The following is a 27,659-nucleotide window of genomic DNA, read 5'->3' on the forward strand; positions in this document are numbered from 1 at the left end:
CTCTCTTTCTCTCTCACAAATGAATACATAAAATCTCTAGAAGTAAATAATAAAATAAAACACGTTGTCTGTTTTTCCTTACAATATATATGTATATATGCTTTTGGAAAGACAAAACTTTTCTTATAATCAAAGAGATTTACTTACTCCGTAAGTGATGACATTCATCAGGGATTTATTTCAGGCAGGTGGTGTTACTGGCAGTAGAAACGGGAGACACATGTGAATGGGATAAGGGTTGGGGAGATCTTAAAGACTCTCTTCCCAGAGTTGAGGAGAGGCCATCCATACAATAGGCTGGATGCTGCTGAACTCAAAGGAGGGATCACGAAAGTCTCACTGCAGTAGTCACTGTGCCTTCCTTCTGCTAAAAGTAAGAACTATTATTACTTTTCCTGGCATTTTTCTGGACTATGTGTTGGGTGAGATCTCATTTCATGATTTGAATGACAGATTTCATCTTTACCTTAAAAAAACCCGATTTATTTGTTTGTTTATTTATTTATTTGAGGTGGGGGTGGGGTGGGAGGCAGAGGCAGAGGGAGGGAATCTTCAAGCAGACTCCCCGCTGAGCACAGAGCCCAATGTAGGGCTCAATCCCAGGACCCTGAGATCATGACCCCAGCTGAAATCAAGAGTCAGATGCTCAACTGACTGAGCCACCCAGGCGCCCCTGTTTCATCTCTACTTTTACACAAAAAAAACAAACCTTTGTTCTCTGTTGGTCTGGTTTAAAATTCATTTATCATCTGCAAAGTAATATACTATGAGCAATGAGCTACCTGAAAGACTGTTTTGGGTTTTTGTGGGTTTTTTGGTTCTTGTTTTACTTTTTATATTTTTATTTTTGTAATTGAAATATAGTTGACATATAATAAATTCGTGCACAAGATAGTGACTTGACATTTATGAAGTGCTCACCATAATAAGTGTGTTAACACAGGTCATTATACAAAGTAATTACAATATTATTGACTATATTATGCTGTATTTCTCATCCCTGTTACTTATTTATTTTATAACTGGAAGTTTGTGCCTTTTAATCTACTTCCCCTATTTCACCTACCCCCACCCCGGCAATCACTAGTTTGTCCTCTGTGTTTATAAGTCTGGTTTTTGTTGTTCTTTGTTTTTTAGATTCCACATATGAGTGAAATTATATGGTATTTGCCTTTCTGTGATTTATTTCACTTAGCGTAATACCCTCTAGCTCCATCCATGTTGTTGCAAATGGCAAGATTTCATTCTTTTTTTGTGGCTGAGTAATATTTGATTTTATACACACACACACACACACACACATATGTATATATATATAAGTCTCACATCATCTTTATCCACTTATCTATCAATGGACACTTCGGTTGCTTCCACATCTTGATTATTATAAATAATGGTGCAAATAAACATAGGGGTGCACAGATCTTCTCATACTATTTTCACCTTCTTTGGGCGAGTTCTGTTTTTTCCTATTTTTTTTTCTGATTTTTTTTCCTGTGTGGTTCCAACAATTCTAGTGGTTGTTTCTTCCCCCCACATACTTTTACCACTGTTCTGAGCACATGAATATTATTTTTATCTACTTCAATAACCAACTATAAAGTAACTTCAATATTTCATATGTACCTCATGGGGATTTTGTGAGTTATACTGGAAACCTTTTGAGTTTCTCTTACCTTATTTTAGAAAGAAAAGAAAAAGAAAAAAAAAAGAAGAACCAAAACTAGCCCTGTTTTTTGTCTTTGTCTGAACAGAGTGAGAGAGGTGAGGAAGGACATAAAGCGAATGGATACCATTGACCACACATGGGGTACATGAGTTCAAACTTCTTTTTTTTTTTAATTTTAAACTTCCTTATATATCTTTACATTATTTGCTAAAGCAAACATGAGTTGCTTTTGAAGTTTTACAAACTTGGATAAAGTAAGTTTAACAAACAAATGAGAAACAACGTGACATTTCCTCAAAAAAATGAAACCTAGAATTACCGCCCACATGACCCAGCAATTCCACTTCTGGAAACATACCCCAAAGAATCGAAAGCGGGGCCTCGAACAGATGTTTGCACACCTGTGTTCGTAGCAGCACTGGTCACAATAAGCAAAAGGTAGAAACAATCCAGATGCCCGCCAGTGGATGGACGGAGAAGGAGAACGTGGCGTATATACCCACAAAAGGAGATTCGGACGCATGCGACAGCATGGATGAAACCTGAGGACGGTGTGCGAAGTGAAATCAGTCAGGAAAGGACAAATATTCCACCTACAGGAGGTACCTAGAGCGGTCACATTCATAGAGGCCCAAGGCGACATAGTGGCTGCCAGGGGCTGGGGGAGTGCGGAGTTCCTGTTCCGTGGGTGCAGAGTTCCGGTTGGAGATGATGGGAAAGTTCTGGCGATAGACGGTGTGGTGGTTGCACAGCAATGTGAACGTATTGAATGCTACCGAACCGTATGCCTAAAACGGTTTAAAACGGTACATTTTATGTTGGTGTGTTTTACCACAGTAAAAAAAAAAAAAAAAAAGACACCTTTGGTCTCATTTATTTTCGGTCATCAAAGCACTAGTTTGTGGGTGTCAAGAATGGCAGGAGTGGAAGTTGGAGCCAACGAAGTGGAGAAGAGGGGAAGGGTGGGAGGAGTACTAAAGGAAGGAGTGAGGCAGGATCCCCAGACTTCGGCCTGTAGGACCTGGGTGAGGAGTTCTGGAACCCCATCTGTGAGGCAGGAGGCCACAGACCCTGCCCATGGTGAGCGTCTGAGGGAGACCTGGCTGAGGCCTTTAACAAAGTGGTCATCTCCTTGGCCGTGTCCCCCATACCAGAGCGGGGAGCAATTAGAGCCTGACCCTCTGAGATGGCAGCAATGGCCACACTTCTCTGCCCTAATGCGTGTGCCCAGGAACTCCACATTGACCCAGAACAGCGAAGACCCACAGGGCCACCTTCTTCCTGTTTAGGGCGTGAGAGCGTGTGAGAAGCGAGGTGGCACCGGCAGCACAGACACAGGCTGGAGCCGTCGGGTGGGGGTCTCGGAGTGGCAGGCAGTGGTCAAATCGTGAAGGACATCGTAGGGACAACTTCCACCCTCCCATCCCCGATACCTTCCTGCTGCCACACTTCCTTCACCAGACACACACGTGCACACACATACACACACACGCTCACCCCCTACCACATTTTCGTGATGAGAATATGAAAGAATTGACTTCTTGGGTATAGCCTGTGCGCTTTCCCACCCCCAGCACCCCAACAGTGCTCTATAAATATTGTCAAATTTCAGTATTTGTTGTGCGGTTTTCAGGCCTGGCTTGAAAAGATTCCAAGCTAGGGAGCTACGGATTTGCAGCACCCTCTGCTGCTTTTCATCGGAGGACATGATTAAGGGCCATCCCGTTCTTGGCTCACAGACATTCGTGTCTTTGTTCTTGTGTGTGTTCCTTCACAAACAGAAGCACCTACTGCTGGCTGCTAAGCTTGGTAACCCAGTAAATTACCAAGACCCACGGAGAGAACTGGCGCCCGAGACCTCACAGGTGCTCAGGTTAAACCCTTCACACTGGCACAAGGGGACGCTAAGGTCCAGCGTGGGAATGACATTTGCATACGGTCAAACAGCAAATCATTGTTTTGTGTTTTTAAATTTTTTCCAGCTTTATTAACATACAACATTGGGTAAGCTCAAGGTGTACAATGTAATCATTTGATATATGTATATATTGTGATATGATCGCCAAAATAAGGTTAACACGTGTATCATCTCACATAGTTACAATTGTGTGTGGTGTGTGCGTGTGTGTGTGTGTGTTGAAAACTTTAAAGATCCACTCCCTTAGCAGCTTTCAAATACGGAATACCGGATTCGAAACTATGGTCGCCATGGTTGTACATTATATCCCCAGAAGTGTTTGTGTTTTTTCTGTGATGATATGCAAAGGACCAAGCATATGAAAACGCACTCAATATTATTAATCACTAGAGAAATGCAAGTCAAAACCACAAGGAGATACCTGCACGTCCATTGGGATGGTACTCTAAGGAAGAAACGACAACAGAAAACAGCACGGGTTGGTGGAGAAAGTGGAAGGCTTGGGCACTGTCAGTGGGGATGTGAAATGGTAAAACCTGTGGAAAACAGGATGGTGGTTCCTCAAAAAATGAAACATAGAATTACCAAATGCTCCAGCGATTCCACTTCTGGGTATTTACCCCCCAAAATGGAAAGAGAGCCTCCAAGAGCTATTTGTATCCCCAGGATCAGGGCTGCATCATTCACAGTAGCTACATATGGAAGCCACCTAAGCGCCCAATGAATGGAGAAGCAAAATGTGGCGTATACACGCGATGGAATAGCATTCTGCCTTGAGAGGGAAGGGAGTGTTGCACTATGGTACAATATGAGTGACCCTCGAGGATGTTACGCTAAGTGAAATAAGTCAGTCACAGAAAGACAAATTCTGCATGATTTATATAACTTAAATGAGACACCTAGGCGAGTCAAAATCTTAGAGACAGAGTGGTGGTTGCCAGGGGAAGGCGGGAGAAGGCAGGAGTTTCAGTTCTGTGAGATGAAGAGCCCTGGAGATGGATGGGGTGATGGCTGCACGACATTATTCAATACCACTGAACCGTGCACTTGAAATGGATAAGATCAGAAATCTGTCATATGCATTTTCTCACAGCAAAAAAATTTTACTTATACAGGTGTACATAAATACATCCTTGCTGTAAAAAGGTGAACAATATAGACCAAACTAAAGTCTTCCTCGACAACCTCCCCATCTGAGTACACAGCTCTGTTCCCCTGTGTCTTATTTACTCCTCACGTCCCCGGATGATTTAAGTATGACGATGATTTCCATTTTCCAGATGAGGAAACTGAACCGCAGAGAAGTTAGGGACCTTTCCCAGAGCCAGTAAGTGCTCCAGTCTAGCTTTCAACTAGAAATCTAGTTGGGGCACATGGAGGACAAGGCCATGCTCTCACCCAGTGCCCTCTCGGCCTCCTGTATGTCCAACTCTGCTGGATGCAGAGGACATAAGGGGCATCAGATAGAGCCACTGCCCTCAAGGCAGTCCCAGCCCAACGGAGTGGGCAGACACAAAGAAAATTACACTAGCCCCACATGGAAATGCAAAAGGAAAACTAATGACATCTCCACAGCAGAGGCTACTTATCTTTCTGTCCCAAAGGACAGGTGTTTTTATGAGATGTTAACGTTTTTTAACAAGATGAAATCCTAGGTACACCTTTAGCCTTTTTTATTTGGTTCTCAACACAAACGTCTCCTTCTCAGAGAGCCCTTCCCAAACCACCTTGGCAAGAACAGCCATCCACCCTCCGCCGGCCACCCTCACCCCCTCACTGCATTGTCTTCATAGTGCTTTTCCTTACCTGCTCTTCTCCAGCTCTTTGTCTGTCTTCCTTCACCAGAATGTCAGCTCTCGAGGAGCAGGGATCCTGTCTATCCCGTTCACCCTGAACCTCCTGTGCCTAGAACAGTGCCTGGCACACAGCCATCGGCTGTATGCGTTTCCAAGGGCTGCCATAGCAACATACCACACGCTGGAGGGCTTAAAGCAACAGACGCTTTTTTTCACGGTCCTGGAACTAGCAATCCGAAGTCAAGGTGTTGGCAGGACCAAGGTCTCTCTGAAGGTTCTGGGGAAGACTCTTCCTTGTCTCATCCTTGCTCCCTGGTTTGTAGCTACATCTCTCCGGTTTCTACTACTGTCTTCACACAACCTTCTTCCTCTGTGTCTCTGTTTCGAAATCTCCATTTTTATAAGGGCCAGTCGTTAGATGAAGAGTTCACCCTAACCCAGTATGATCTCATCTTAACTACCAAGACCCAATTTCCAAATAAAATAACATTCACAGACACCAGGGATTAGGTTTTCAACATGTTTTTTTTTGGGGGGGGGGACACAATTTGACCCAAAAGAGTAGCTAATAAATACATTGAACAAATGATCTAGTGTTTTCTGAAAAACTGTATGATGAACTCTCAAATGAGTTCAGGCAAAGGCTTTGGAAGGCATCATTCTGCCCGGGTTTTGTGATGATCAAATGGTACATAAAATGTCTTTTACTAACTATAGTAACCAAAGTAGAGTGTCCAGGTCAAGGGAAATAATGGTTCCAATGTTCTAGGCACAGATTCAACCTCAGGTGGGATATGAAGTTTTAGATGCCACATTCTCAATGTTCTTATATATTTATGAGAGTGATTTAATGGCATTAAAGTTTAGACAAGAAAATCAACCATAATCCCACTACCCTAACATACTTAGAGGAAAATTCAAGAGGGGAACTTCTAGATAGAGGAAACAGCAAGTACAAAAGCCTCGAAGCATCCATAGAGCTTGGTGTGTTCAAGGAGCAGAGAAGGCAGTGCAGCTGGGGGTAGCAGTGTTCCACGGGATGACCCAAGCCTCTTGCTGGACATCTTTGTGGGTGACCATCCAGCTCACAAACCAGCAACCTTCCATTATCTGGTAATCCTCCTCCAAACACCCTACCTTCCACACCCCCTCTGCAAGCACACTAACCCACTTGGAGGATGTGGTGTGGACCTGGTGTGTGTGAAGAGGGGAGGGGATAATGGATACAATTGGGTCCTCTCTCCAGGGCATTTGGAACTGGGACAGGATAAGGGTCAAGCAGTCTCTGGAAAGTTCTGTGACCCTGGAAGCTGTAGGAAAGGTGCTGTGTTCTCCACTTCAGCCAGAGGCAGAGGAGGCAGGTCATTAGGAAGAGCAGCAGGTATTCAGAGCTCAACAGTCAGCTTCCTGGTGCATCCATCCTGACAGCCAGCAGGATTCCTGCCTCAGGTTCCAGCGTACTTGTCGGTATCCCTATCATACATTCTCAGTTCTTTGACATAAGCTGATTTGGGGCAACCAATAAGAGAAGTGTTTTGGGTAAAATAATTCTGTGGTCAAATAATTTGGGTAAGAGTGAGTTAATTAAATAAAAATCTTAAATAAAATTTAAGAGCTTTCTATCTGCAGGACTTCTCAGAGCCTTTAATAGGATTGTGTACATTCAAAAAGGAACTCTCAAAACAAAAACAAACAAACAAAAAAACCTCTCAAGTGAGCTGCATTTCCTACATTGATTTCCCAGGCTACACTGGGAAACAGTGTAACAGTGTTAGGTTGGGAGACTTTAAGCTTCCATTTTTGCTGAGTCCTGGAAGGTTGAGAATGATAGAGGAGAGCCCAGCTATTCTGATCACCAGGAACAAGCCTGTTATTGAAAACACCCCTTTCAGCCAGTAATTTTATCTGGTAGAGAAGGAGGATAAGGCCAAAGAGAGAGCAATACCTGTAGGGACAGAGAGAAAGAGAATATAGTTATCTTCTGGTTGTTGTCTTTTGGGTTCAGCCTTTCAATGAAATTACTGAAAGCTCAGAATCATTCCAGTGCATTTGTCAACTCCAAAATCACATTCCAGTAATGGATGTGCTCACTCATGCCAGCCGCCTAAAATGTATGCCCACCCACAAGATGATTTCCTGTCTGAATGTGGAGACTGACGCTCCCCTGCTCAGATAATTCAGAAAAGGATTAGATAGAAACTATGGGCTTCACAACTGACCCCCAAGCACCCCAGGACTTGCCCTTCGTCTCTCTTGTGTCCATCTGTCACCTGCTGTGTTGGGCACCCCAGAGACTAGCAGGACTGCCTGGCCACCCGGGGAACTCCAGGTCTGACGATGCAGGGGATCAAGACCCAAACTGACACCCGACAGAGAGTGGGGAACGCAGGGCAGAGGGCGTTGTGGGGGACAAAAGGGACCCTGGGCTTGGCTAGGTTGGGTTGGGGGCCAGGTCTAAGCTTTATGAGATGCCAGACTAGGGGCAGGGATGCCGGGCTCTAGGAGCCAGTTGAAAGGCTCAGAGTCAGGCCCACCCTAAGGTGGGGAGGCCCGGCGAGCCGGTCCTTGGAGGGCCTCGAACGCCCAGCTAACAGCCCACATTAGACTGCCAATTGTAGACTGGGTGTAGGAAACAGGTTTTATGTGATGTTTATCCATGACAAACCTCGGTGAGTCATAAACCGCCTGTGGCAGCACCTAGTCCAACCAGGGCTCTGCCCGGGCGTTGCAACTGCGCCCTCCTCTGACGCCTGCGCCCGACGTTGGGTCGAAGGGCGCCCACGCCCGCTGGTTCCTCCCCCGTAGCCGCCCCGCTCACTGCCTGACCCCGCCCCCTCCCCTGGGCCCGTCCCTGGGGGCGGAGACGTCGGGAGCTAGAGGCCCGGCGGGTAGAAGAGCGCGACGCTCCAGAGCGAAGCGCTCGTAGAGCTGAGCGCCCAGACCGCACGAGCGAGTCCCGCAGGGCAGGTGCGGCGCGGTGGCAGGGTTCTCACACTTGGCGGACCGATGTGCCTGGGTGTCGGGGCTCGTGGACCTGGGTTCAGGTGAAGCTCTGGGAAGGGGCAACACGGCGGCGACGAGATGCAAGCGGAGGAGCCCTGCGCCCCCGGCGCTCCTGGTGCCCCCGGTGCCCAGAGAAGCCAGCGCGCACCCAGTCCCGAGACGCGCCTATCCAGCCAGCTGCTGCCCGAGCTCTACACCTTCGTGGCTCGAGTGCTGTTCTACCTGGCTCCCGTCTACCTAGCCGGCTACCTGGGGCTCAGCATAACCTGGCTGCTGCTCGGCGCTCTGCTGTGGATGTGGTGGCGCAGGAACCGCCGCGGGAAGCTTGGGCGCCTGGCGGCCGCCTTCGAATTCCTCGACAACGAACGCCAGTTCATTAGCCGCGAGCTGCGGGACCAGCACCTGCCGGCCTGGGTGAGCTGGGCCGAGCCGGGCGGAGGTCGGAGGTGGGGCGGATGCTGTTAGAGGTTTGGAAAGAACCTGCGGTCGGCCGGGGAGCGGTGGGACGGCAGCTGCGCGATCCGCACACCTGATGCCCCACCAAGGCCGAAGCACAGACCCCTAGCTGCCGCAGCTTCCCTCCGCCCCACCGCCAGTCCGAGGTTGGCGGGGGCGGCGGGGGGGTGTGTGTGCCTGGGTTTCACTTAAGGGCCCAGAGCCTGGGAGAAAAGTCACGGGCGGGCCACACCCAGGAAAACAAAACAAGGGCGTCTGGGACTTTGCAAAGTTGGGAGGGAAGCAGAAGGCATTTTTTCCACCCGCCTGTTGATTCAAAGAAAGAATGCTGGGTGCAAAACTGATCCGCAAATGCAGCAATGACAGAAACTGCAGATTAGTGGCCTCAGCAGAAGTCCGGACAGACAGAGGGGGCCGGCCTAGAGATGGGATTGAAAGGATGGGGTGGGAGCTGGATCACCAGCTTCTCTCCCTCCCTCTGCCTGGTAGGGATGCTCAGACGTGCCCAGACCCTTTCACATCCTCACACTACAACTACAGGCGCATCTCCTGGTGAGGAATGGCCTGGACTATGGTTTCTCAAATGCTTCTGGTCCTGAGAATCACCTGGCCCACTTAACAAAAACAAGTTCTGAGCCCCACCTCACAACTTCCAGGTGGGACTGAGGCAAGAGGCAGTTCACCTGGGTGAATTTGGGAAAGACCGGCAAGAGGGGCGTTGGGTCCAAGCTTTGATCTGTGGCATAACTATACTTCTGGGTGCTTTTCTGTCTCTTCAGATACACTCAGGCCCACAGGGGGAGATGACCAGAAGCCACCAGACCCCTCATTTCCTCTGGCCTGAGGCCTTTATTCTAAAATTCAGCCCCACCGTGACAGTAGCCAAGAAAATGAAGTGTGGGAAGAACATATTAGAAAGGCCTGTTTATCTTTAAAACAAGAGAGAAATTAAGCCTTACTCTACTAGTTTGCTGTGGTTGCGCTAACAGAATCCCACAGACACACGGACAACAGACATTCGTCAAGGTCGAGGTGTCAGTGTAGTTTGCTTCTTCTGAGGCTTCTCTTTGGTTTGCAGATGGCTCTCTCCACTATGTCTTCATATGGTCTTCCTTCTATACCTGTCTGTGCCCCAATTTCCCCCTCATATAAGGTCATCAGTCAGATTGGGTTAGGGCCCATCATAATGGCCTCATTTTAACATAATCACCTATTTAAAGGCCCTATTTCTAAAAACAGTCACCTTCTGGGGTAGTGGTGGTTAGGATTTCAACACACAAGCTTGGGGTATGTGGCTCACTTCATAACACTGATATTTAATGTATGGATTGACAGTACAGTTTTGTAAATTGGTTCACATATATTGAGGGTGAGGGGGCCCAAACCTTCTGCTAAGGTTGCACTATTAAAAAAAAAAAAAGCACAATGACAACTTTCCTAGGATAGCAGCCATGGGAACAGTATTTGGGGCCTGTTTCCCAAATTTGGTTATCCTGATTATTCTTTGGGGGCTCATGATCCAGAAAGATCTGGATCCAGAGAACAGGCCTGGACCTATCCACACTCCTTGCTCATTGTTGAAGGAGTCTTGGATGCCTGTCAGACCTCTGTTGGGACTTCAATCTTCATGGTGGCTTCAGTCTATTAAGGTGGGCTTGTGAGGCCTCACCAAGTGACAGCCCTCCCTTTCTGCCCCTTCTTGGATTAGGGAACACCTCTAGACACTTAATTGTGTGCAAAAGGCAATATTTCTGAAATTGAGGCAAGAATCAGATCTTGTAGGGGCATTGACATGCCCCAACCACCACCACCTGTTCCCATGCACATAAATGCCAGAAGCAACGTGAAACTAGCCAAGAGGGAGCTCAGCCTGATGGGTAAGACAACACAAGAAGCTACCTCACTTCATAAACCATACCCCAAGCCTGACCCAGCTGGGCGTAGGGAGACACAGAGGAATGTGATGGTGTCTCTCCCATGAAGAGGGCAGTCTGGGGCAAGAAGTAGATGCATATAGGTAATTGCCATGGAGGTCTCAGGGAAGACAGAGATCGGGTCCAGTCAAGGGTCCAAAGTGTGGAGTGAAGGACATCTGCTTGATTTCCATATCAGATTGTCCCCAGACCACAGCCTCCCTCTCCCTTGGCAGAGTCCTGGCAGGGGCCTGGCCTCAGCTTGCATTCTCCAGATTCTCCTGGCTGGCGTGGCTGGCCAGGTTGGTGGGCCAGGCCTGGACTGCCTTTTGGATTGAGGCAGTGGTGCTGCAAAGGACATTCTGAGTTGGGGGGGGGGGGGCGGGCTTTCGAGCACAGCGTGGAGGCACAGCGTGGAGGCACAGCGTGGCCAGTATACGAGGGAGCACGGGGTGGTGTGGTGTGGTTTGGTTTGGTTTGTTTTAGTTTGGCAGGAGTATGTCGGGGCTGATGGACAGGGGCCACACTGAGGCAGGCTCGACGGAGGTTGGGCCTGATTCTGAAAGCCACAAGGAGCCTGTGGAAGGCTTTGGAAAGACCCTGTAAAAAAGCAGCATGGGGGGAGGAGTGAAGCTGGAGAAGAGAGACCAGATGAGAAATTTATTTAAGCCAAGATGGTGGTAGTGGGGTCGGAGGAGGGGGACGAGAGACGTGCAAGAGTGGGACTCTGGGGGCTTGGTGGTCTCTAGATTAGTGTGCGGGAGGGATCCAGGAATCTTCCAGGGTGTTTTCTGATCTGGAGAGCTGGGCATCCAGAATGAGAAGCAGGTCTGGAGAGGTTGGTAGTGGGAACACCTGTGTAGAGTGAGTAACTAGATGCAGGTGTGAGCTTTTCGCCCTGCCTTGTGGAAGTTGCCAAGCCTGGGGCTGATGTAGAAAACCTGGAAGGTAATTGGTTGAATATTCTCCAGTCTTGTCCCTGTCTTCCGAGGGACACATACGGAGCCATGGCTCTGGGTGTGGTGCGGGCAGCGTGACCCTTGCCCACGATTTTAGAGCATGGCTGTCTTTATCCCTATACATGGGCCTTTCCGCATGCCTTCTTCCCTGTTTTGAGAACTGATTTCCTTGCACGGAAGTGGGGTCGGTGACTTATGACCTCCTTTGGTCTCAAGAAATATTTTTACAAAATAGCAGATCGTAATCCCATGGTTGGCAGGGAGGGGTAGGGGTTGAAGAAGAGTTGAGGGTCTTGGCTACCACACTCAGGCACAGCTCTGCAAGTCGTCGTCCCCTGCATGGCAGCACCCACTGAGGGGGGCATGGGGAGTCCAGCCCGCAGGCTGCTTGGACAGGACATCTTGTTCTACTTTGTACCAAGCCCCCGCGAGGGGGCGGAGGCCCAGGCCAGGCTGAGCTGGAGCGAGCCTCCCCTGCCAGGCCATGGTGGTCATGGCTAGCCCTCAAGGAAGCCAAGACTCCTTCTCAACACGTTGCTCCAAGCCGCTGATCCCAGGTGATCTTAGAGAGTCCTTTCCCTTGCCAAGCCTCAGTGTCCCCACCTGTGAAAGGCGGTTGTTTCTGGTCAAACTTCACACAGCCCTGCCCCTCCTCTGGTTCCCTTCCATGGAAGAGCTAGCTGGAAGAAAGGATTCCTCTGCTTTAAAAGGGGCCGCACGTAAAGAAGCCCTGGATTCTCTTGTGGTGTGAACGTGGCCCGGCCACTTGGAGAGAGTGGGCCATGCTGCCTCCACTGCTCGTGCTCTGAACCGAGGAGCAGCTGCTCATGTGCGAACGTTGTGTCTGTGTGAATGGTTTGTGATAGATTTCTATAGAGATCTTGAACACAGTTTTTAGATCTATTTTTCAAGGAATGGAAAGCTGCTTCCATTAGCCCACCCTGCCAGGGCTGGGGGCTGGGGACGGCATAGCTGGAGAAACCCCAGCTCCGCCATCCCATCTGGCCACAGGCCTCGGAAGGCCAGTTCTGCAGGCGGTGGCGGCGCACCATGTCTGCAGAGCTGCCTGTGGAGAGGAGGCACTGGGGCGGGGGGAGGCTGTCTCTAGGTGCTCGGTCTCCCAGGACTCCTAACGCTTTCCCCAAAATGACACTCATCACCAAGCGTCTCACCAGAAAACACGTCTGTCTGTGGTCCCAACTCTTGCCGGGCTTGCTCTCCTGCCCGCTGATAGCAATCACTTGGCAGCTTTGTTGGGGACAATTAACCCTGTGTATCTGCTGGGATGGGGGGGGGGGCTGACAAGATGTGGTGGCAGGTTTGGACTTGGAGTCTGATGCTCCTTCATGGTGGGGGGTGTTGAGAAGGTCCCCTATGTTCCCTGGGTCCCTGAGTCCCCTCTGAAAATGGCGAGGCTTTAGGAGATGCTCTGTGGAGTTCCCCTAGCTGTTGGAGTCTGCCGTCACGAATCCGTCCCCAGCTGGCTCTTCTGTAGTGCCGCGGGCCTGCAGGACCCTGTTCAGCGGCGTTGCTTGCCTGCCCATCAGCTAAATGCGTGCACCTGGGGGACATCAGCTAGGCAAGCACCAGGGAGAAGCGAGCTGTTCACGCAAAGTCCCCAGCAGTGTCCCCGGGATGGTCCCCTCCAAACCATCCTGCCAGCATTCAGGCCAGGCGGAGGACCAGGGTTGAGGGCTTTGCTTTCCTGGGGCTGAGTCTGACATTCCTTCCGTGGGTGGAGCCGCAGTTCGCCAGGGCCTGGGCACTCACGGTCTGTCCTGTACTGACACTTTTGTTAATTAGAGGAAGTAAATGCAATGACAGCTCTGAGCTGGGCTGGCCACTCAAATTAGCTCAATTCTTAGAGCCCGTGCTGTGGGACCTGTCTTAAACATCTGCTTGGAGTGAGGGGACTTCTTACTTGTGAGGTCCCTGCAGCCCTGTGAGGTCATGCATATGGCCGGGAGTCAGGCTTGCCCTCAGGAAGGAAGAGGCACGGCGTGTTTTAGTCATGCCCCTTGGGTCTCTGCCCCACGTCTCAGTGATGCTTCATGGACTTATCATGTCTTGGGCCAGGATTGGGCAAGAAGAGGAACAGAATGTGGGCGTCCGCCCCTCCAGGCCCAACGCAGAGATCTTAGGCATCCGCGTATTCATTCCTACACTCAGTCAGCAAACATCTCTGGAGGGCTTGCAGTGTGTGAGGCACAGTCCTGCAGGCTGGCCGATGATACGACTGACACGTGGTCCCCGCCCGCAAGGAACCCCTGGTCCCGATGGAGACTCAGACCTGCTAGAACAGCCGTTCCTGACACAGTGTGATGGGTCCTACGAGGTGGCTGTGCAAGGCTCTGAGAAAGCCTGGGGAGCGGGGCTAATCCAGGCTGGAAGGGGCCCACGAAGCGACACTTCAGAGTGGCTGGCTGTGGTAGGGGGTGGGGACTCTGGGCGGGTTTGGTCACGTGAGCTCGTAATCGCATTCTGGGGTGAGCAGATTCTGGGACCGCAGTTGTGACAGGCAAACTCACGCTGGGACAGCAGTTGTGACCGGCAAACTCACGCGAGACTGCCCATCGCTTTAGTTGCAAGGGGCTGAACTTTTCTGCAACCGAAGTGTGCACAGCAACCTCTTCTCTAACCCAAGTACCTGAAGACCTCAGCAATGGGGAGGCCATGTGGTGGATAAGGCTTAGGGCTAAGGCAGGCGGCAGCCGTTGTCCTGCTCTTCTGTCGTGGTCCCTGTCCAGCGGGCAGGAAGTGTGGAGAGCTGATCACTAGCTTCCACTGGCCTCCTAGCCCGGTCTTAACAGCAGGTTGAGCTGGCACTTCAGTGGGAATGTCCCCAGTCACTCTGGGGAGACTGCTGGGGGCTGTGAGCTGTCCCCTGAAGGCCACAACCCAGCTACACAGAGGAGCAGGGGACCGGGACCTAGGCTTCCCTGCCCCCTGCCTGACCCTCCTACCCCTCCATTCAGAGTTACTCCTTCTGGGTGAGTTCCAGGGGTTTTTAATTTAGGGAAACCTAGAGCTTACAGCCCCGATGTGCTCACAGGTGCTTGAGGAAAGTGCTTTCTCTCTTTCTCCTCCTTTACTGCAAATGGTGAAGAGTGAAAATGTCTTCTGCCCAGTGGAACTAGTAAAGGGGAAAGCCCCATTCTCTTTACCCTGCCTTTCAAGCCAAGGGTCTGAGAGTTCACTCCCTGAGGCCACGTGGGGAGTCAGGGCTGGAGCGCAGGGTGGCCCCTCCTTCCCAAGAAGGCCCCCTCGAAGGGCGCCAGGAGTCCTCCAGGTGCTCAGAGTAAATTGCCAGGGGACTTCTCAGGGACACGGGATGTTTCAAAACCCCGGAGGCACCCACTCCATTCTTTTGCCCTTGTTGTGTTTACTTTTTTAAGTTGTCGGTTGTAAATTGGTTTAAAATCTGGTTTTTCTGGTTACAAAAGTGGAAGTATTCTGATTGTAGAATATTTGGAAATGACCTAAAAGATTTAGAACAAGTGTTCACAGTCGCTCCACCCAGAAATACACCGTTTAATTTGTGTGTCCTTCTTTTGTATGGAAGGTGTATGAAAACTTGTGCCCTTTCTTTTCCTATTTTTTCTCTTCTTAACATTATATTACCAACATTCTCCAAAAAACATGTGTAAGGATTATGATATCCTTAATATGAATGTATCCTGTGCTGCTGAACCATTTCACTAGCATTGATTTTCTGTTACTTCCCAGCTTGTCCTCCTCATGTGGCTAGTGAGGCGGGCGGGGTTGCCTAGATCTGTCTGGATTTTCTCCCTCTGACCTGCCAGCCTGGCATCCTTGACCTCTCCTTCGAGTCCAAGCTCCGGCCCCCCACTCACAGACCCTGCTCCTAGGGCCCCCACAACAGCTGGAGCCTGTGTCACCGCACTTCCTTTCTGGACTTGCACCTGCCGATTTTCCTGTCTGACTTTTCCTCCAGGCTGAATGCTCTTCTAGGGCAAAGCTGTGTTTCCTGCTCATGTCTGTGTCCTCAGTTCCTCGCTCGGTGCCCAGGACATAGTAGGCTCCCAGGAAAAGTCTGTCCCACGGGCGCTACAGTGAGCGCTGTAGGAATCTCAGTCTGAGTTTCTCAAGTTCCTTACCATGGATTCCTACATGTTAAACTCATGTCGAAGCCTAGGAACACCTGGGGCGCCTGGGTGGCTCAGTCGGTTAAGCGCCTGCCTTTGCCTCAGGTCATGACCTCGGGGTCCTGGGATCGAATCCCAAAAATCCCGCTCCCTGCTCAGCAGGGAGTCTGCTTCCCCCTCTGCCCCTCCCCCTGCTCGTGCTCATGCTTGTCCTCCTCTCAAATAAATAAATAAAATCTTAAAAAAAAAAAAAAAAAACAACTTAGGAACACCTTAGAGATTTTCATTCCCACTTCACTGTGGCCTCATCAGCATCGAGGATTATATTTTTTGGTCTTTTAAGGCATATGTCATTTTATTATACTTTGCAGGTAATTGCGTTTTTTACAAATTGAAGGTTCGTGGCAACCCTGCATTGAGCAAGTCTGTCAGCACATTTTCCCAACAACATTCGCTCGCTTCATGTCCCCGTGTCACATTCGGGTAACCCTTGTAGTATTTCACACTTTTTCATCATTACCATATTTGTTCATCTGTGATTAGTATGACTCTCTGAAAGCTCAGGGGATGGTTAGCATTTTTTAGCCAGAAAGTATTTACAAATCAAGGTATGTACATTTGTTAACATAATGCCATTGCACACTTAACAGACGACAGTATAGCGTAAACGTAGCTTTTGTAGGGGAACCTGAGAAATTCACTGGACTCGTTTTATTGTAATACTCACTTCATCCCAACGGTCTAGAACCTGCGGGATCTCTGAGGTATGCCTATACTAGTGTGATAAGCAGAAAGATACGTTTTTTAACCTTTGGGGGTTCCCAAACCTAACCGTCTGACTGACCTCTCTGGTGACTCACCATTACACTCAGGGCTCCTTGAACAAAACGCCCCCGTGGACGGCTCAGGGCAGCCCCTCTGCGCTCCAAGCCCTTATTCCTCAGGAAAGGGGGACAGGCTCCTGGCCCCGGTATTCTGTCACCAGGGACTGCCTTTGCAGTTTCATCTGCTCCGTGTCCTCCTCCTCCTGGGTGCAGTTGACGTGGGCCGGTCTGCAGGCTGGGTGCCTTGTTCGAGAGCCTGTGGATTTTAGAACAGCATTAGAGGGAATTACAAGTTGGCAAAATAATATTTTCCTTTAAAGCACTTTTGGCTGGGTAATTTTAAGCAGAATGGTGGGCAGATTCAGAAGCAGTTTTTATGGTTAAATGTTTGCCTCTCAAGGACAGAGAGAAAATGGGTCAAAGGCTGTGCTTCATCAGGAAGAAAATGTATGACATGAGGAACGTTTTCCAGTAGAGGAGGAACCACCGAAGAGGCACCACGGGGCCCGGGCCTGTCTCGAAAGACTGGAGCTGGCCTGAAGCCCCACGGGGCCTCCCTCTATAGGACATCCCGGTGGGACACCCGGAATGGGGGGGCTCCTCTCCCCTTTGAGCGTGGGAGGGAGTTGGCAGCAGCAGGTTGGGTCCGTGGGGGTGTAAGAACACCCACCAGCAGAGAAGAACCGGGAGACTTTTCCCAGCAATGAGGGCGTGTCCTTGGGTGGATGCGTGATGCTGTGGCTGTGTAGTTCTGAGGCTGCGTGTGTCAGATCTTTGGGGTACAAAGAGACACACACAGCTTCCCTGTACCTCTGTGTGTGTGTTCAAGGTTGCTCCCATGGGAGGCGCTACTGGCCCTGTGGCAGGGAGTGAGCCGGGTTGGCCTGGCGACAGGCAGGCCCTTTAAGTAGCCGTCCAGTCCCCCTGAGAGGGTCTGGTGGCTGGAGTTGCTGCCCAGGGGGGACCCCCAGCCCAGCTGTGGGTCCCGCCTGGGCTCCGGCGCTAATGGCTGTGGCCACCACTCTGGCTCCGTTTCCTCACTGCTGTGGGATCATTTTTCCTGAAGGGTTTAAGAAATAAAGCCCATGACCACCTAGAGATGAAGCATTGCGCGGCGACGTTGTGGTGGCCTCTGCGAGCCTGGAATTCTGATTTGGACTTGACTTTGCTTTACAGTCTGTCTCTCTCCTCTGAGCTCTCATTACCTCCACTGCCTAAAAATGCTGTCATGAAACTATGAGCCCACTCTGCCTGGGAGGCTTTGGCCGAAGCACGCTAACAGCAGAAGACATGAGTTAGCATTAGGGAAGCCTCAGGGGACGGCCGAGGCCCCCATCTTTTTAAGCTTCTCTGAGGGGCACTGCAGGGGGAAGGGCAGGCATCCAGGGTCCTGGTGACTTGACCATGGACCCGGGCAACTTTGGGATTTTCCAGGCCTGCTTTGGGGAAGGGCTCATACCTATAATACATCAGTCAGGGTGGTGTTCTAGCACCATCATGGGGAATGGATGGTGCTAGAGCTCTGAGTGGGTCTCCGTTGAGAGTAGATTCCTCATCTCCTGATTGTAGGCCTGGGCAGTGGAGGCATCACAGCCCCACTTCCCTCAATCAGGAGAAACCTGAGGCTGCAGAGAGGGGGTCAGGACAAGACCCTGCTCGTCGGGGGCCCCTGGGAGCACTCCTGACTCCTACAGCCTGGCTATAGAAAGCAGCTAGGGGGTGGGAGTGGCTCACATTTTAGGGGCAGGGGCAGCGCCCAAAGCCAGGCAGACTCATGATATGGTGTTTTTCATCTGCTAGCTCCTGCCTCCCCTTGCTCTTTGTGGCACAAAAGATACTCCCATTGTAAAAGAATCGAGGTCCATAAGCTGCTGGTAAGAATTTGTTGACAAAGCAGTGCTCTCCCAGGAGTGACAGCTGGAGACAGACTGTGACTTTGGAGCCCTAGTCAGGAGCCCCCGAGGGCAGAGGAGTCACCTTCTTCCAGGCCTGAGCAGGTCCTCCAGCCTAGGGAGCCCTGAGCATTCACTCTCCCATACCCTCCACCACCATGATCAGAACGACCTGGGAGCTCTTTAAAGATACAAGTTTCTGGGCCTCCGCCCAAAGTCTTCAGGTTCCAGAATCAAAATCTCTGAGGGCCCTTACCACGAATCCACGTTTTAAGGAGCTCTCCAGGTGGCGGGCGATCTTGTACACAGAAGGCTGAGACCCCCTGCTTGGTCTGGCCCTTCGCATTGCCAGGAAGTGTGGGTGTCTCCCTGCTGGCTGGTCTCAGGGACCCTCAGCCTTGTGAGGTATTGGAACAAAAGTTCAGTGACTTTAGGACTCAGCCTTGAGAGTGGGCCTCCAGTCTTTGCGGGCCTTTCCCTTCGTTTACCTAGTGAGGAAAGACATGCGCAGAGGCTCTGATTGGGTCCCTCTGCCACGCCTCACTGTGGGGTCCTCCCCGCATTGGACATTCACGCGGGCGCCTCACAGGCATTGGGCCAGCGTGTCTGTGGGCGCACGCCTCAGCCAATCAGAGGCTAGGAAGACATCACTCCCCTGCTGTCCTTCTTATTCAGCCTCAGCCACCTTCACTGTGTTCTCCTCTCCTCGTTTTCTCTTCTCCTTTCTCTGTGGCTTCCCAAAGCGCCTAGCCGAAGGCACCTGGAGATCCCGTAGAGAATTTGCGGGACTTTGGGTCAGACAGAGCTGGACGCGTAGCCCAGATGACGCTGTTCTTGGCATGTACCTGAGGACAGGCATGTCAGAGTGTCCGCACCCCGGCGTCTATGCAACTGCCAACAACAGTCACCGCTTCTGGAGCATTTACCCTGAGCAGGGAGCGTACCGAGCACCTCAAATGCATTGTCCCATTTACTCATCTCAGGGGCTCTGTGAAATTGGCAGCATTGTACCCACCTTGTGGATGAGAAAACCGAGGCTGACAGAGGTGAAATTTTAAATGCACAAGGAATACTTTGGCACTAAGGGACTTCACATGCTGACACTTTAGGTGCAGGAAGCGGGCAGAAAAATGTTTGAAGGCTGGGCTAAAATTATATGCAGGTGAAATGTGAGTTGCGGTCACCCGGGTGATCTGGGCAGGTGCCAACTGGTCTCTGGGCCTCTCCTCATCTGTAAAATGAGGGTGATTGTGGCTTTGCTGTGCACCTGATAGAGTATTAGGAGGATGAAATGAAAGTATCTGCAGAATGTCCTTTGTAAACGCTAAGGCAGGGTCTACCAGTGAAGACTCAGGGCCCATGAAGGCAATCCTCTGCAAAATTAGACTTTCTGTAAAAGAGGAAAACACAGTAGTATGTAAGGCTTTCTTAAGGGGCAGGGTGGAGAAGTACGGACTTGGTGGTGAGACGGACCTGGGTCTGTGTCTCCGCTCTGGCGCTCCATAGCTGGCGACTGTGAACAATGTCTCTGGGCGTTACTTTCCTCATCTGTACAATGGGGCCAATAAGGGATTAAGTGAGTTAAGTGAGTTTTAAGTGACACGAGATAACATGAACTGAAAAAGTGTGAAAATAGCGTGGAAAAAGACACAACTGGACAACTATGAAGCAAAAGTGAGAATGGCAATTTTCATATCAGACAAAATAAAATGTAACTCAGATATATCGTAAAGCCCAGGATGTTGTATCATAAAAGGAACCGTAATTAGAAAGGTAATATAACAATCATGGACATGTATATACTGCGTAAAATAAACTTGAAATGTAAACCAACAACCCGACAGAACGGCACAGAGAAGTAGATAAATCAACAGCTGGGCTTGGAAATTCTTACGCGTTCCTCTCTGAAAGTGGTAAAACAAGTAGAGGAAACAAGGATAAAGAATGTTCAAAGGGCATGATTTTTTTTTTTTTGTAAAGGACATGATTAACAACTTGATCATATATGGAACAGTCACAGAAATTCATCATGTGCTAGGCCACAAAGGAATTATCAATCTATTCCAGTGGACTGCCATCCCACAGACTGTGCAGACCATGAAGAAATGGAATCAGGAAACAACAGCCTTAGAAATCTCACATGTCTAAATACTTAAAAATATTACTATTAAAAAAATCATTGTTCAAAAGGTAGTCATAATGGAAATTATGAAAAGACAGGGAGCTGAATAATGATGAAAATACAATGCCAAACATCAGAGGGGAATTTATAAATGTGAATTTCTCATAAACCAAAAACTGAAAATAAATTCTTCAACTCTAGAATGTAAAAGAGCAACAGATTTAGATCAAAGAAATAGGGGAAGAAATAATACATATAAGGGTGAAGATGAACAAAAATTTTAATATAAAGGGGAAAGAAAATTATTAACTAAAGCTAGTTATCTGAATAGATTAGTACAATGGGCAAAATCTTTGTCAAGCTCGATCTATTAATAAATGGAAAAAGATGAAAATAAAATCTGGAATGAAAAAGGGAGAAATAACTACAGATAAAGCAGATTAAAAATAAAATAAACAAATACATATCAATATATTTGAAAACCTAGATGAACTAGATATATTTCTAGAAAAATATCAATGCCCAAATCACCACAATAAGAGATAAGTAGACCTTGAATACACCATAAACCACTGAAGAGAGAAAAGGTAATTTCCTACCCCAAAAAGCCTCAGGCTAACATGGCTTTATAGGTAAGAGACATTAAACCTCACTGATCAGATAATTCCCATTATTTACAGGTTGTTTCAGAAAATAGGATATGGAAAAGCTGTCCCACTAGTGGTACAACTTATTGTAAAATCTTTATACCAAAACTAGATATGGATTGTACAAGAACAAAAATTGTAGGTATCACTTTGAATCTTGAGTGTATAAAACCTAAATGAGATATCAGGCTAGCTAAATTTACTGCTTCAAATGGGGCTTATCCCAAGAACTAGAAATGGTCTTGTTTTCTAAAGAAATCAGTTAAGTTGGCCACCTTAATGGACAAAAGGGAAAAAGAACATTATCTCAATAGATTTGAAAAAGTGTTGAATATAGTTCAGTACCCACTTATAATGAAAGCTCTTGGAAATTCAGCTATTGAAAAGAACTTCCTCAATCTGATAGAGGCTGTCCTCTAAAAATCTACAGTGAAAATCATGCTTCATGAGAAAATCTTCCATTTGATGTCAGGAACAAGATCTGCTCGCTGTCACCACCACTGCCTGGTGTGGTACCAGAGGGCTTGGCCAATGCAGACAAACTTAGCAGAAACAAGAAGGATAAGGATAAGAAAAAAGTTATTGGAGATTATAAGTATATATAAATAACCTATGAGAATTAATGAACAATTAGAACCAACAACAAATTTCAACAAAGTTGCCCAGAAAATGAAATACCATTTTTAATAACTGTAAAACCCACAAAGTAATCTAACAAAAAGTATGGGATTTTTATAGGAAAAGGTTTATGATCTTACATGTGAAGCAACCAAATGTGAATTAATGAAGGGAAATATTCTGTTCATGGATGCAAAACTTAGTATTGTAAAGCTATCCATTCTCCCACAAATATATAAATTCAAAAATATAACAATCGAAATCCTGGGAGGATTTTTGGGGAGAAGATGGACAAGATTCTAAAATTCATATGGAAGCATAAATACCCACTATTAGCTTAATTGGTTTGAAAAAGAAAAGCAAATAGAGAGGAATCACCCTGCCCCGGGTCATGCTGCAAAGCCTCAGTGATTAGAACAGTGTGGTAGTGGCAGGAGACAGGCAATCAGACCGTAGAGTTCAACGCCAAGTCCAGGAACACACCAGACTACACATGAGAAGCTGACATATGAGGAAAGTTGCTTCACAAGTCAGGAGGAAAGATGGACTTTTGGTGGGGGGGGGGTACGTGATATTACAAAATTGCCCTAGTGGGAGTCTAGAGAAATGAAAGTATATGCCTATCTTACCGGCTATAAAAAATTTCAAACAGATTAAAGACCTAAGTGCAAAGCTAAAATATAAAGCCAATAGATAAAAACATGGAAAACTGAGAATTTGGAGTAGGGAAAGATTTTTTTCTAAAGGCCAATTATAATGGGAAAAAAATGACTCCTTTCTCTCCATCAAACTGAGGGAGCATTAGGGCTGAGTAGTCGTTCCCTAAGTGTCTGTCTCTCTGATGTCATTCCCTGGTCCAGGACTTACTCTGGGACAGTCACAGGGAAGGTGGCCTGGCTCTTGATTTGGCTCACTGGGGAGTCATGGCAGGGGCTGAGATTTCGGCAGAGGAGAGCCAGCAGGGTGCATAAGGCAGAACAGGGTGACTTGATAGTTCCTTATTTTCTTGGCCTGAATTGCTGCTTTCCTCAGGGCATTCAGACTTGTTCTCTAGAGGAATCTCTTAGCAAGGAGCCTCAAACGCAAGTGTGGCTGGCCAAGAGAGGGTGAAGACAGTGCAGGTCCTGGGCACTCCACTGCTGTCCACACGGTCAAGGGTGAGTGTGGGCCACTCTAATGCAAGGGGCCGGCTGTCATTGATACCTCACAACCAACCCTGCCGGAACTCTAGAATCATGCCAGGAGCTTATTAAAAATAAATTGCAAGGCCCCACCTGGAAACACTCTGATTCAGTAGGTGTGAAAGGCAGCTCAGGAATCTTTGTCTGACTGGCTCCCAAGTGTGGCTGGGGTTGGACCTGCGAAGCTGGATCACTTTTCCAGGGTGCAGGAGATGAGAACTCAGCTCCCAGAGGTGCAGAACCTTCCCTGGGTTCCTCCCCTGGAGAGGCAAGGGTAGGAGGTGGAAGGGGGTATACACATCAGGTGTGCCCTGGGGCAGGACGGGAGTGCCGTGGTCAGGATGGAAGGAGGTGAGGGAGGGCTCGGGCCAGCGGGCTTGGGCAGAAGAGGAGCAAAGGTGCCAGTGAAAGCCCAGCTGTAACCCACCTTTCTCCCTTGTGAGGGTCCCACCACCCACACCTTGGTACTGACCCTGTACTGGAATGGTCTATTAATTGCCTGCTTCCTTTACCAGCCTAGGAGCTGTTTGAAGGCAAGAAGCTTGCATTCATTTATGCATTCATTCATTCATTCCACAAATATTTATTAAGATATTCATATGCCAGGGACAGGCACTAATAGGGAACAAGTCTGAGTCAGCCCACTCAGCTTGCAGTCTAGTAAGGAGGCAGGCAGTAAGATCCAGCAGCTCGAATGCAGTGTATTAAACGCTGCCGTGCAGAACCAGCAGGCACCTAATAGGGACACCTATGTCTGACTTGAGAGATCAGGAAAGGCTGCCTGGAAGAAGTGAAGTCAAAGACGGTGATGAATGGAACAGTCGAAGAGGAATGGGGATGTTGGTGTCAGGCCCCCATGGAGGAGTTGTTGCTTTAGTGCTGGGCGGTGTGATCGGGAGCAACGAAAGGGTCTCACCCTCCCATTTGCCTGGGTACCAGCCTGGGACCTGACCCAGGGCAGCAGCAGGGAATGTATGGTGACTAGGCTTCCTCTCCCCAGCTCTACCAGATGGGCCGGCCGTAGGTCCTGCCCACCTCCCCCAAGATTCCTTTCCCATCATTCCCTTCCGTTCCTACGGACTGGGCCAGCTCCCCCTCCGGGAACCAGGCAGTGATTTTCCTTTAGCACCTGGGAATATTAGATGCTTCTTCAAGTTAGTATAGATCACTTTCCGGAACTGGGGAAACTGAAGCTGGGAGAAGGGCTTCATGTTCAGGAGTCCCTGAAGCACGGGGCTTCTCTGACTTCTCAAGGCTGTTAAAAACTGCTCCTAAGGGGTGCCTGGGTGGCTCAGTCAGTTAAGCTATGGGCTCTTGACTTTGGCTCAGGTCATGATGTCAGGGTCGTGAGATTGAGCCCTGCATTGGGTTCAGTGCTCAGCAGGCTTGGGATTCTCTCTTCCTTTCCCTCTGCCTCTCTCCCTGCCAAATCTTTAAAAAAGAAAAAAAAAAAAAGAAAAAGAAAACCGCTCCTAAAAGAATTAAATTACTCTATACTCCTGGGCATAGCGTTCTAGGCTAGGGTCTACATAGGGGCTTTCAGGACACCCCCAGAGCTAGCTCAAGGCCTGGTGTGCACTAAGTGTGTGAACTGCATGGACACATGTCCTTCCCTGACCTCGGAAGGTCCTACGCCCACCATGAATCTGATCCTAAGTTGGCCTTTTGCTCTGAGGACTTGGCGACACAGATGGCCATTGCTAATATTTTACTGATCATGTTTTGTGTCAGACACCAGTACAGTCTTACCCCTTTGTCCCTGAAGACCTTGGGGGCTGGGCTGGGGGTCTATGAGAAACTCAGCAGACACTGGCAGAGACTGAGACTGGCAGGGAAGGGGTTAAGAACCCTCCGAATCAGGATTGTCACTTCTCCTGGGGATACCCCCCCCAACCCAGGGATGTGGCAGGACTCACCCGTGGCTGGGGGCTGTGACCTGAAGGAAGCTCCCCCGTTCCACTACAGAATCTGGCCTGCTGGGGAGGGGCGCTCCCATTCCCCAGTTGCCTATGAAAACAGCATAATCCCCTTTTCAGCCTTTCACACTGGCATCTGTTACCTTAGGAATCAACACAATCCTACCGGTTGCTAAGTGGAAAACGGACTACCAAACACTGACCTCAATTTCTGTGAAAACTACATCTATTGTTTCTGCAAGAGGCTGGAAGGAAATGCATCCACCTGTTAAGGATGATTGTCTGCATTCTCTGATAAAATGTCTTTCCTTTTGCTCACCCATAGTTTCTAATTTTCTCCAGAGGCCATGATTACTTGTGTCATTAAAAGAATAAGGAGGATGGAAGTGGCAAGGAGGATGGAAGTGGCAAGGAGCAAAGGGGTGGTACCCTAGGCTAGCCGGGTGGGGGTTCTGCGTTTCCACCACGAAGGCGGGGCTTATTTGCGTAAGCAAACGAGGGGGTTCCAGCCCCGCCCTTCCAGCCTGAGGGCTGCGGTGGGGGGGGGGGGGGGCGCGCAGTCTGCCCAGAACCGCCTACATGCAAGCCTCCAGGCACACGTTGGTGCGGTCTGGTTGCTTGCCGCCTGTCCCACCGGACAGTGTGCCACGGGGCAGGGCTGGCTGAGTCTCCTAGCTGGTGCCCAGCAGGCGCTGAGTGGGGGCGGGGAGGAAGAGCAGAGGTGCACGTGGGGTGGGAGCGGGAACCACGGGGCGCACGGCTGGGTCTCCAGGGGTGAGCAGGTGCTGAGTCTAACTTACCCTCGCTGCTTCTGTTCCCTAGATCCACTTCCCAGATGTGGAGCGGGTTGAGTGGGCCAACAAGGTAAGGCTGAGGTGGGCCTGGCGGGGCTGGCCTCCTGTTGGTGGGCCTCGGCTGAGTGACCCCACACTGGATGGGGGCGAGGCGGCCATGGATAAAGGCCTGCTGGCAGTGACCTTGCCCACTCCCCCTTCCCACCCTCAGGGTTCTTCTCATTGCCAATGACTTTCTTTAAAAAACAAACACCTTTTTTTTAGTGTGAAATTAATGCACGGCCAGAGCAGAAATGTGAGAAATAGAAGTATAGAGAAAAATGCAGCCCCGCAGGAGGCCAAGATCAGGGCTCCCGAGGGAGAGGAGGGCAGAATCCCACCCCAGCCACGGCCCTTCACCCAGTCGCCAGCCCAGATCTGCCCACGCCGACTCCGCAACCGTGGGCCAGGCTGCCTAACCTCTCCCAGCGGCTCACTCGTCTGTGCCGTGGGAATAATTATGGGCTCTGCCTCGTGAGGTTGTGAGGATTCATGAGGTAATGAAAGCAGCGCAGTGCCCGGGCGGTCAGGAGCGCTGGCGTCATCGGAATGACTGCGGTTAGATCCTGGGGGGAGCTCCGGGGGCCCTGCTGCCAGAAGCCTCAGGGAGGGCCCAGCTCTGTGACTCCAGGTCTGGCCCTTTCTTACAGATGAGGAAACAGTGTCTGGCCCCTGCCTGATCAGCCCAAACCTGTCTCCTAGACGTAGAGACTCAAGTTTCTTCCCACCCCGTCCAGTATCCTGATTCAGGACTTTCTAATACAGACCTTGCCTCTGCTCCGGTCAGAACAGCCCATAGCAGGAATGACTTAAGTTTAGGTATAAAAAAGGACTTCCCGATGGTTTTTGAGCCAAGGTCGAAGGTCTCGTGTTACCAGAAATGCCATTGCCATGTGGATAAAAACTGTTCCCAGCCTGCAGGTAGAAGTTGGAGGAAGTGGACTGTTCCTTTTCGAGGCGTGAGCGGAGTTCTGTGGATTCATGCAGGGCCCAGGGCTCCTGGGACTGACCTGGTTCTTCCTGCCTGTGCGTCCACTAGTTCAGGGGTGCCCTCGTGTGTTCCGTCCTGCTTTCTTGCACTGACACACACTGTCCCACACAAGGTGCTGGGGATGTGTGACTGGTGGGATGAGGCTCCTGCCCTCAGGTCAGGGCATGGGTGGGGAAACGACTGCATGGACAGACCACACACTGGGGCACCACGTGTGTCCAGAAGAGCTTTGTGCTCAAGACGCACACGGCAGACCACAGAGCAGCAAGTCAGGGAGACGGAGCCAGCCCCTAGCGGGCCCCTGAGAGAGATGGCGCTAGAGCCCTGAAGCCTCACTGCCTCGGGCTCCTCTGATGATGGGTCCAGAACGCAAGGTGCATCTGTAAACTATGACCCACGCCTGGGAGCAGCCTTTGGCCGAGACAGAACACGGGGCCGCTGCTGCTCCCTTCGTACCCCACTCTGACGCCCTCCCCCTCCCCAGGCCCCTGGGGCTTGCTTCCCAGACCAGGGCTGTGAGTGATTCTGGTGCAGCCAAAGGCAGCCTTTTCTGATTGCTAGAAAAAATTAAATCCACAGGAAACAATCTAACTTTTTCTCCTGTGATTTCCTTGCCTTAAGCCTCTGGCACCTGCTACTTCTTGATTACACCACAGTGTTGACTCTGATGGCTTCTGTTTTAGCACAGAACCAAAAGTTTCATAATACTAAGTTTAGCGACAATTTCACGGTGCTCTGCAAAGCAGCACCAAATCTTGGGGTCCCACTGCCTGGACAAGTGCGAGAACCACTGCTGTAGTTATGCGATGTTTGAC

At 49.6% G+C, this 27,659-nt stretch overlaps 1 protein-coding gene across 2 annotated transcripts in view; it reads left to right on the plus strand.

Annotated features, from left to right (window-relative positions):
• Window positions 1–8,263: 8,263 nt before the first annotated feature.
• ESYT3 (extended synaptotagmin 3) overlaps window positions 8,264–27,659 on the plus strand; it is a 44,786-nt gene continuing 25,390 nt past the window's right edge. For both annotated transcript variants that reach the window (XM_045791855.2, XM_087870222.1), the window contains exons 1-2: window positions 8,264–8,800; window positions 25,843–25,884. In XM_045791855.2, the coding sequence (XP_045647811.1) occupies window positions 8,465–8,800; window positions 25,843–25,884 (378 nt within the window). In that variant the 5' untranslated portion in view covers window positions 8,264–8,464. The remainder of the gene's footprint in view (window positions 8,801–25,842; window positions 25,885–27,659) is intronic.

Source organism: Ursus americanus, chromosome 20, assembly GCF_024610735.1.
Source record: "Ursus americanus isolate L20-20 chromosome 20, mUrsAme1.1.p, whole genome shotgun sequence".
Taxonomy (NCBI): Eukaryota; Metazoa; Chordata; class Mammalia; order Carnivora; family Ursidae; genus Ursus; species Ursus americanus.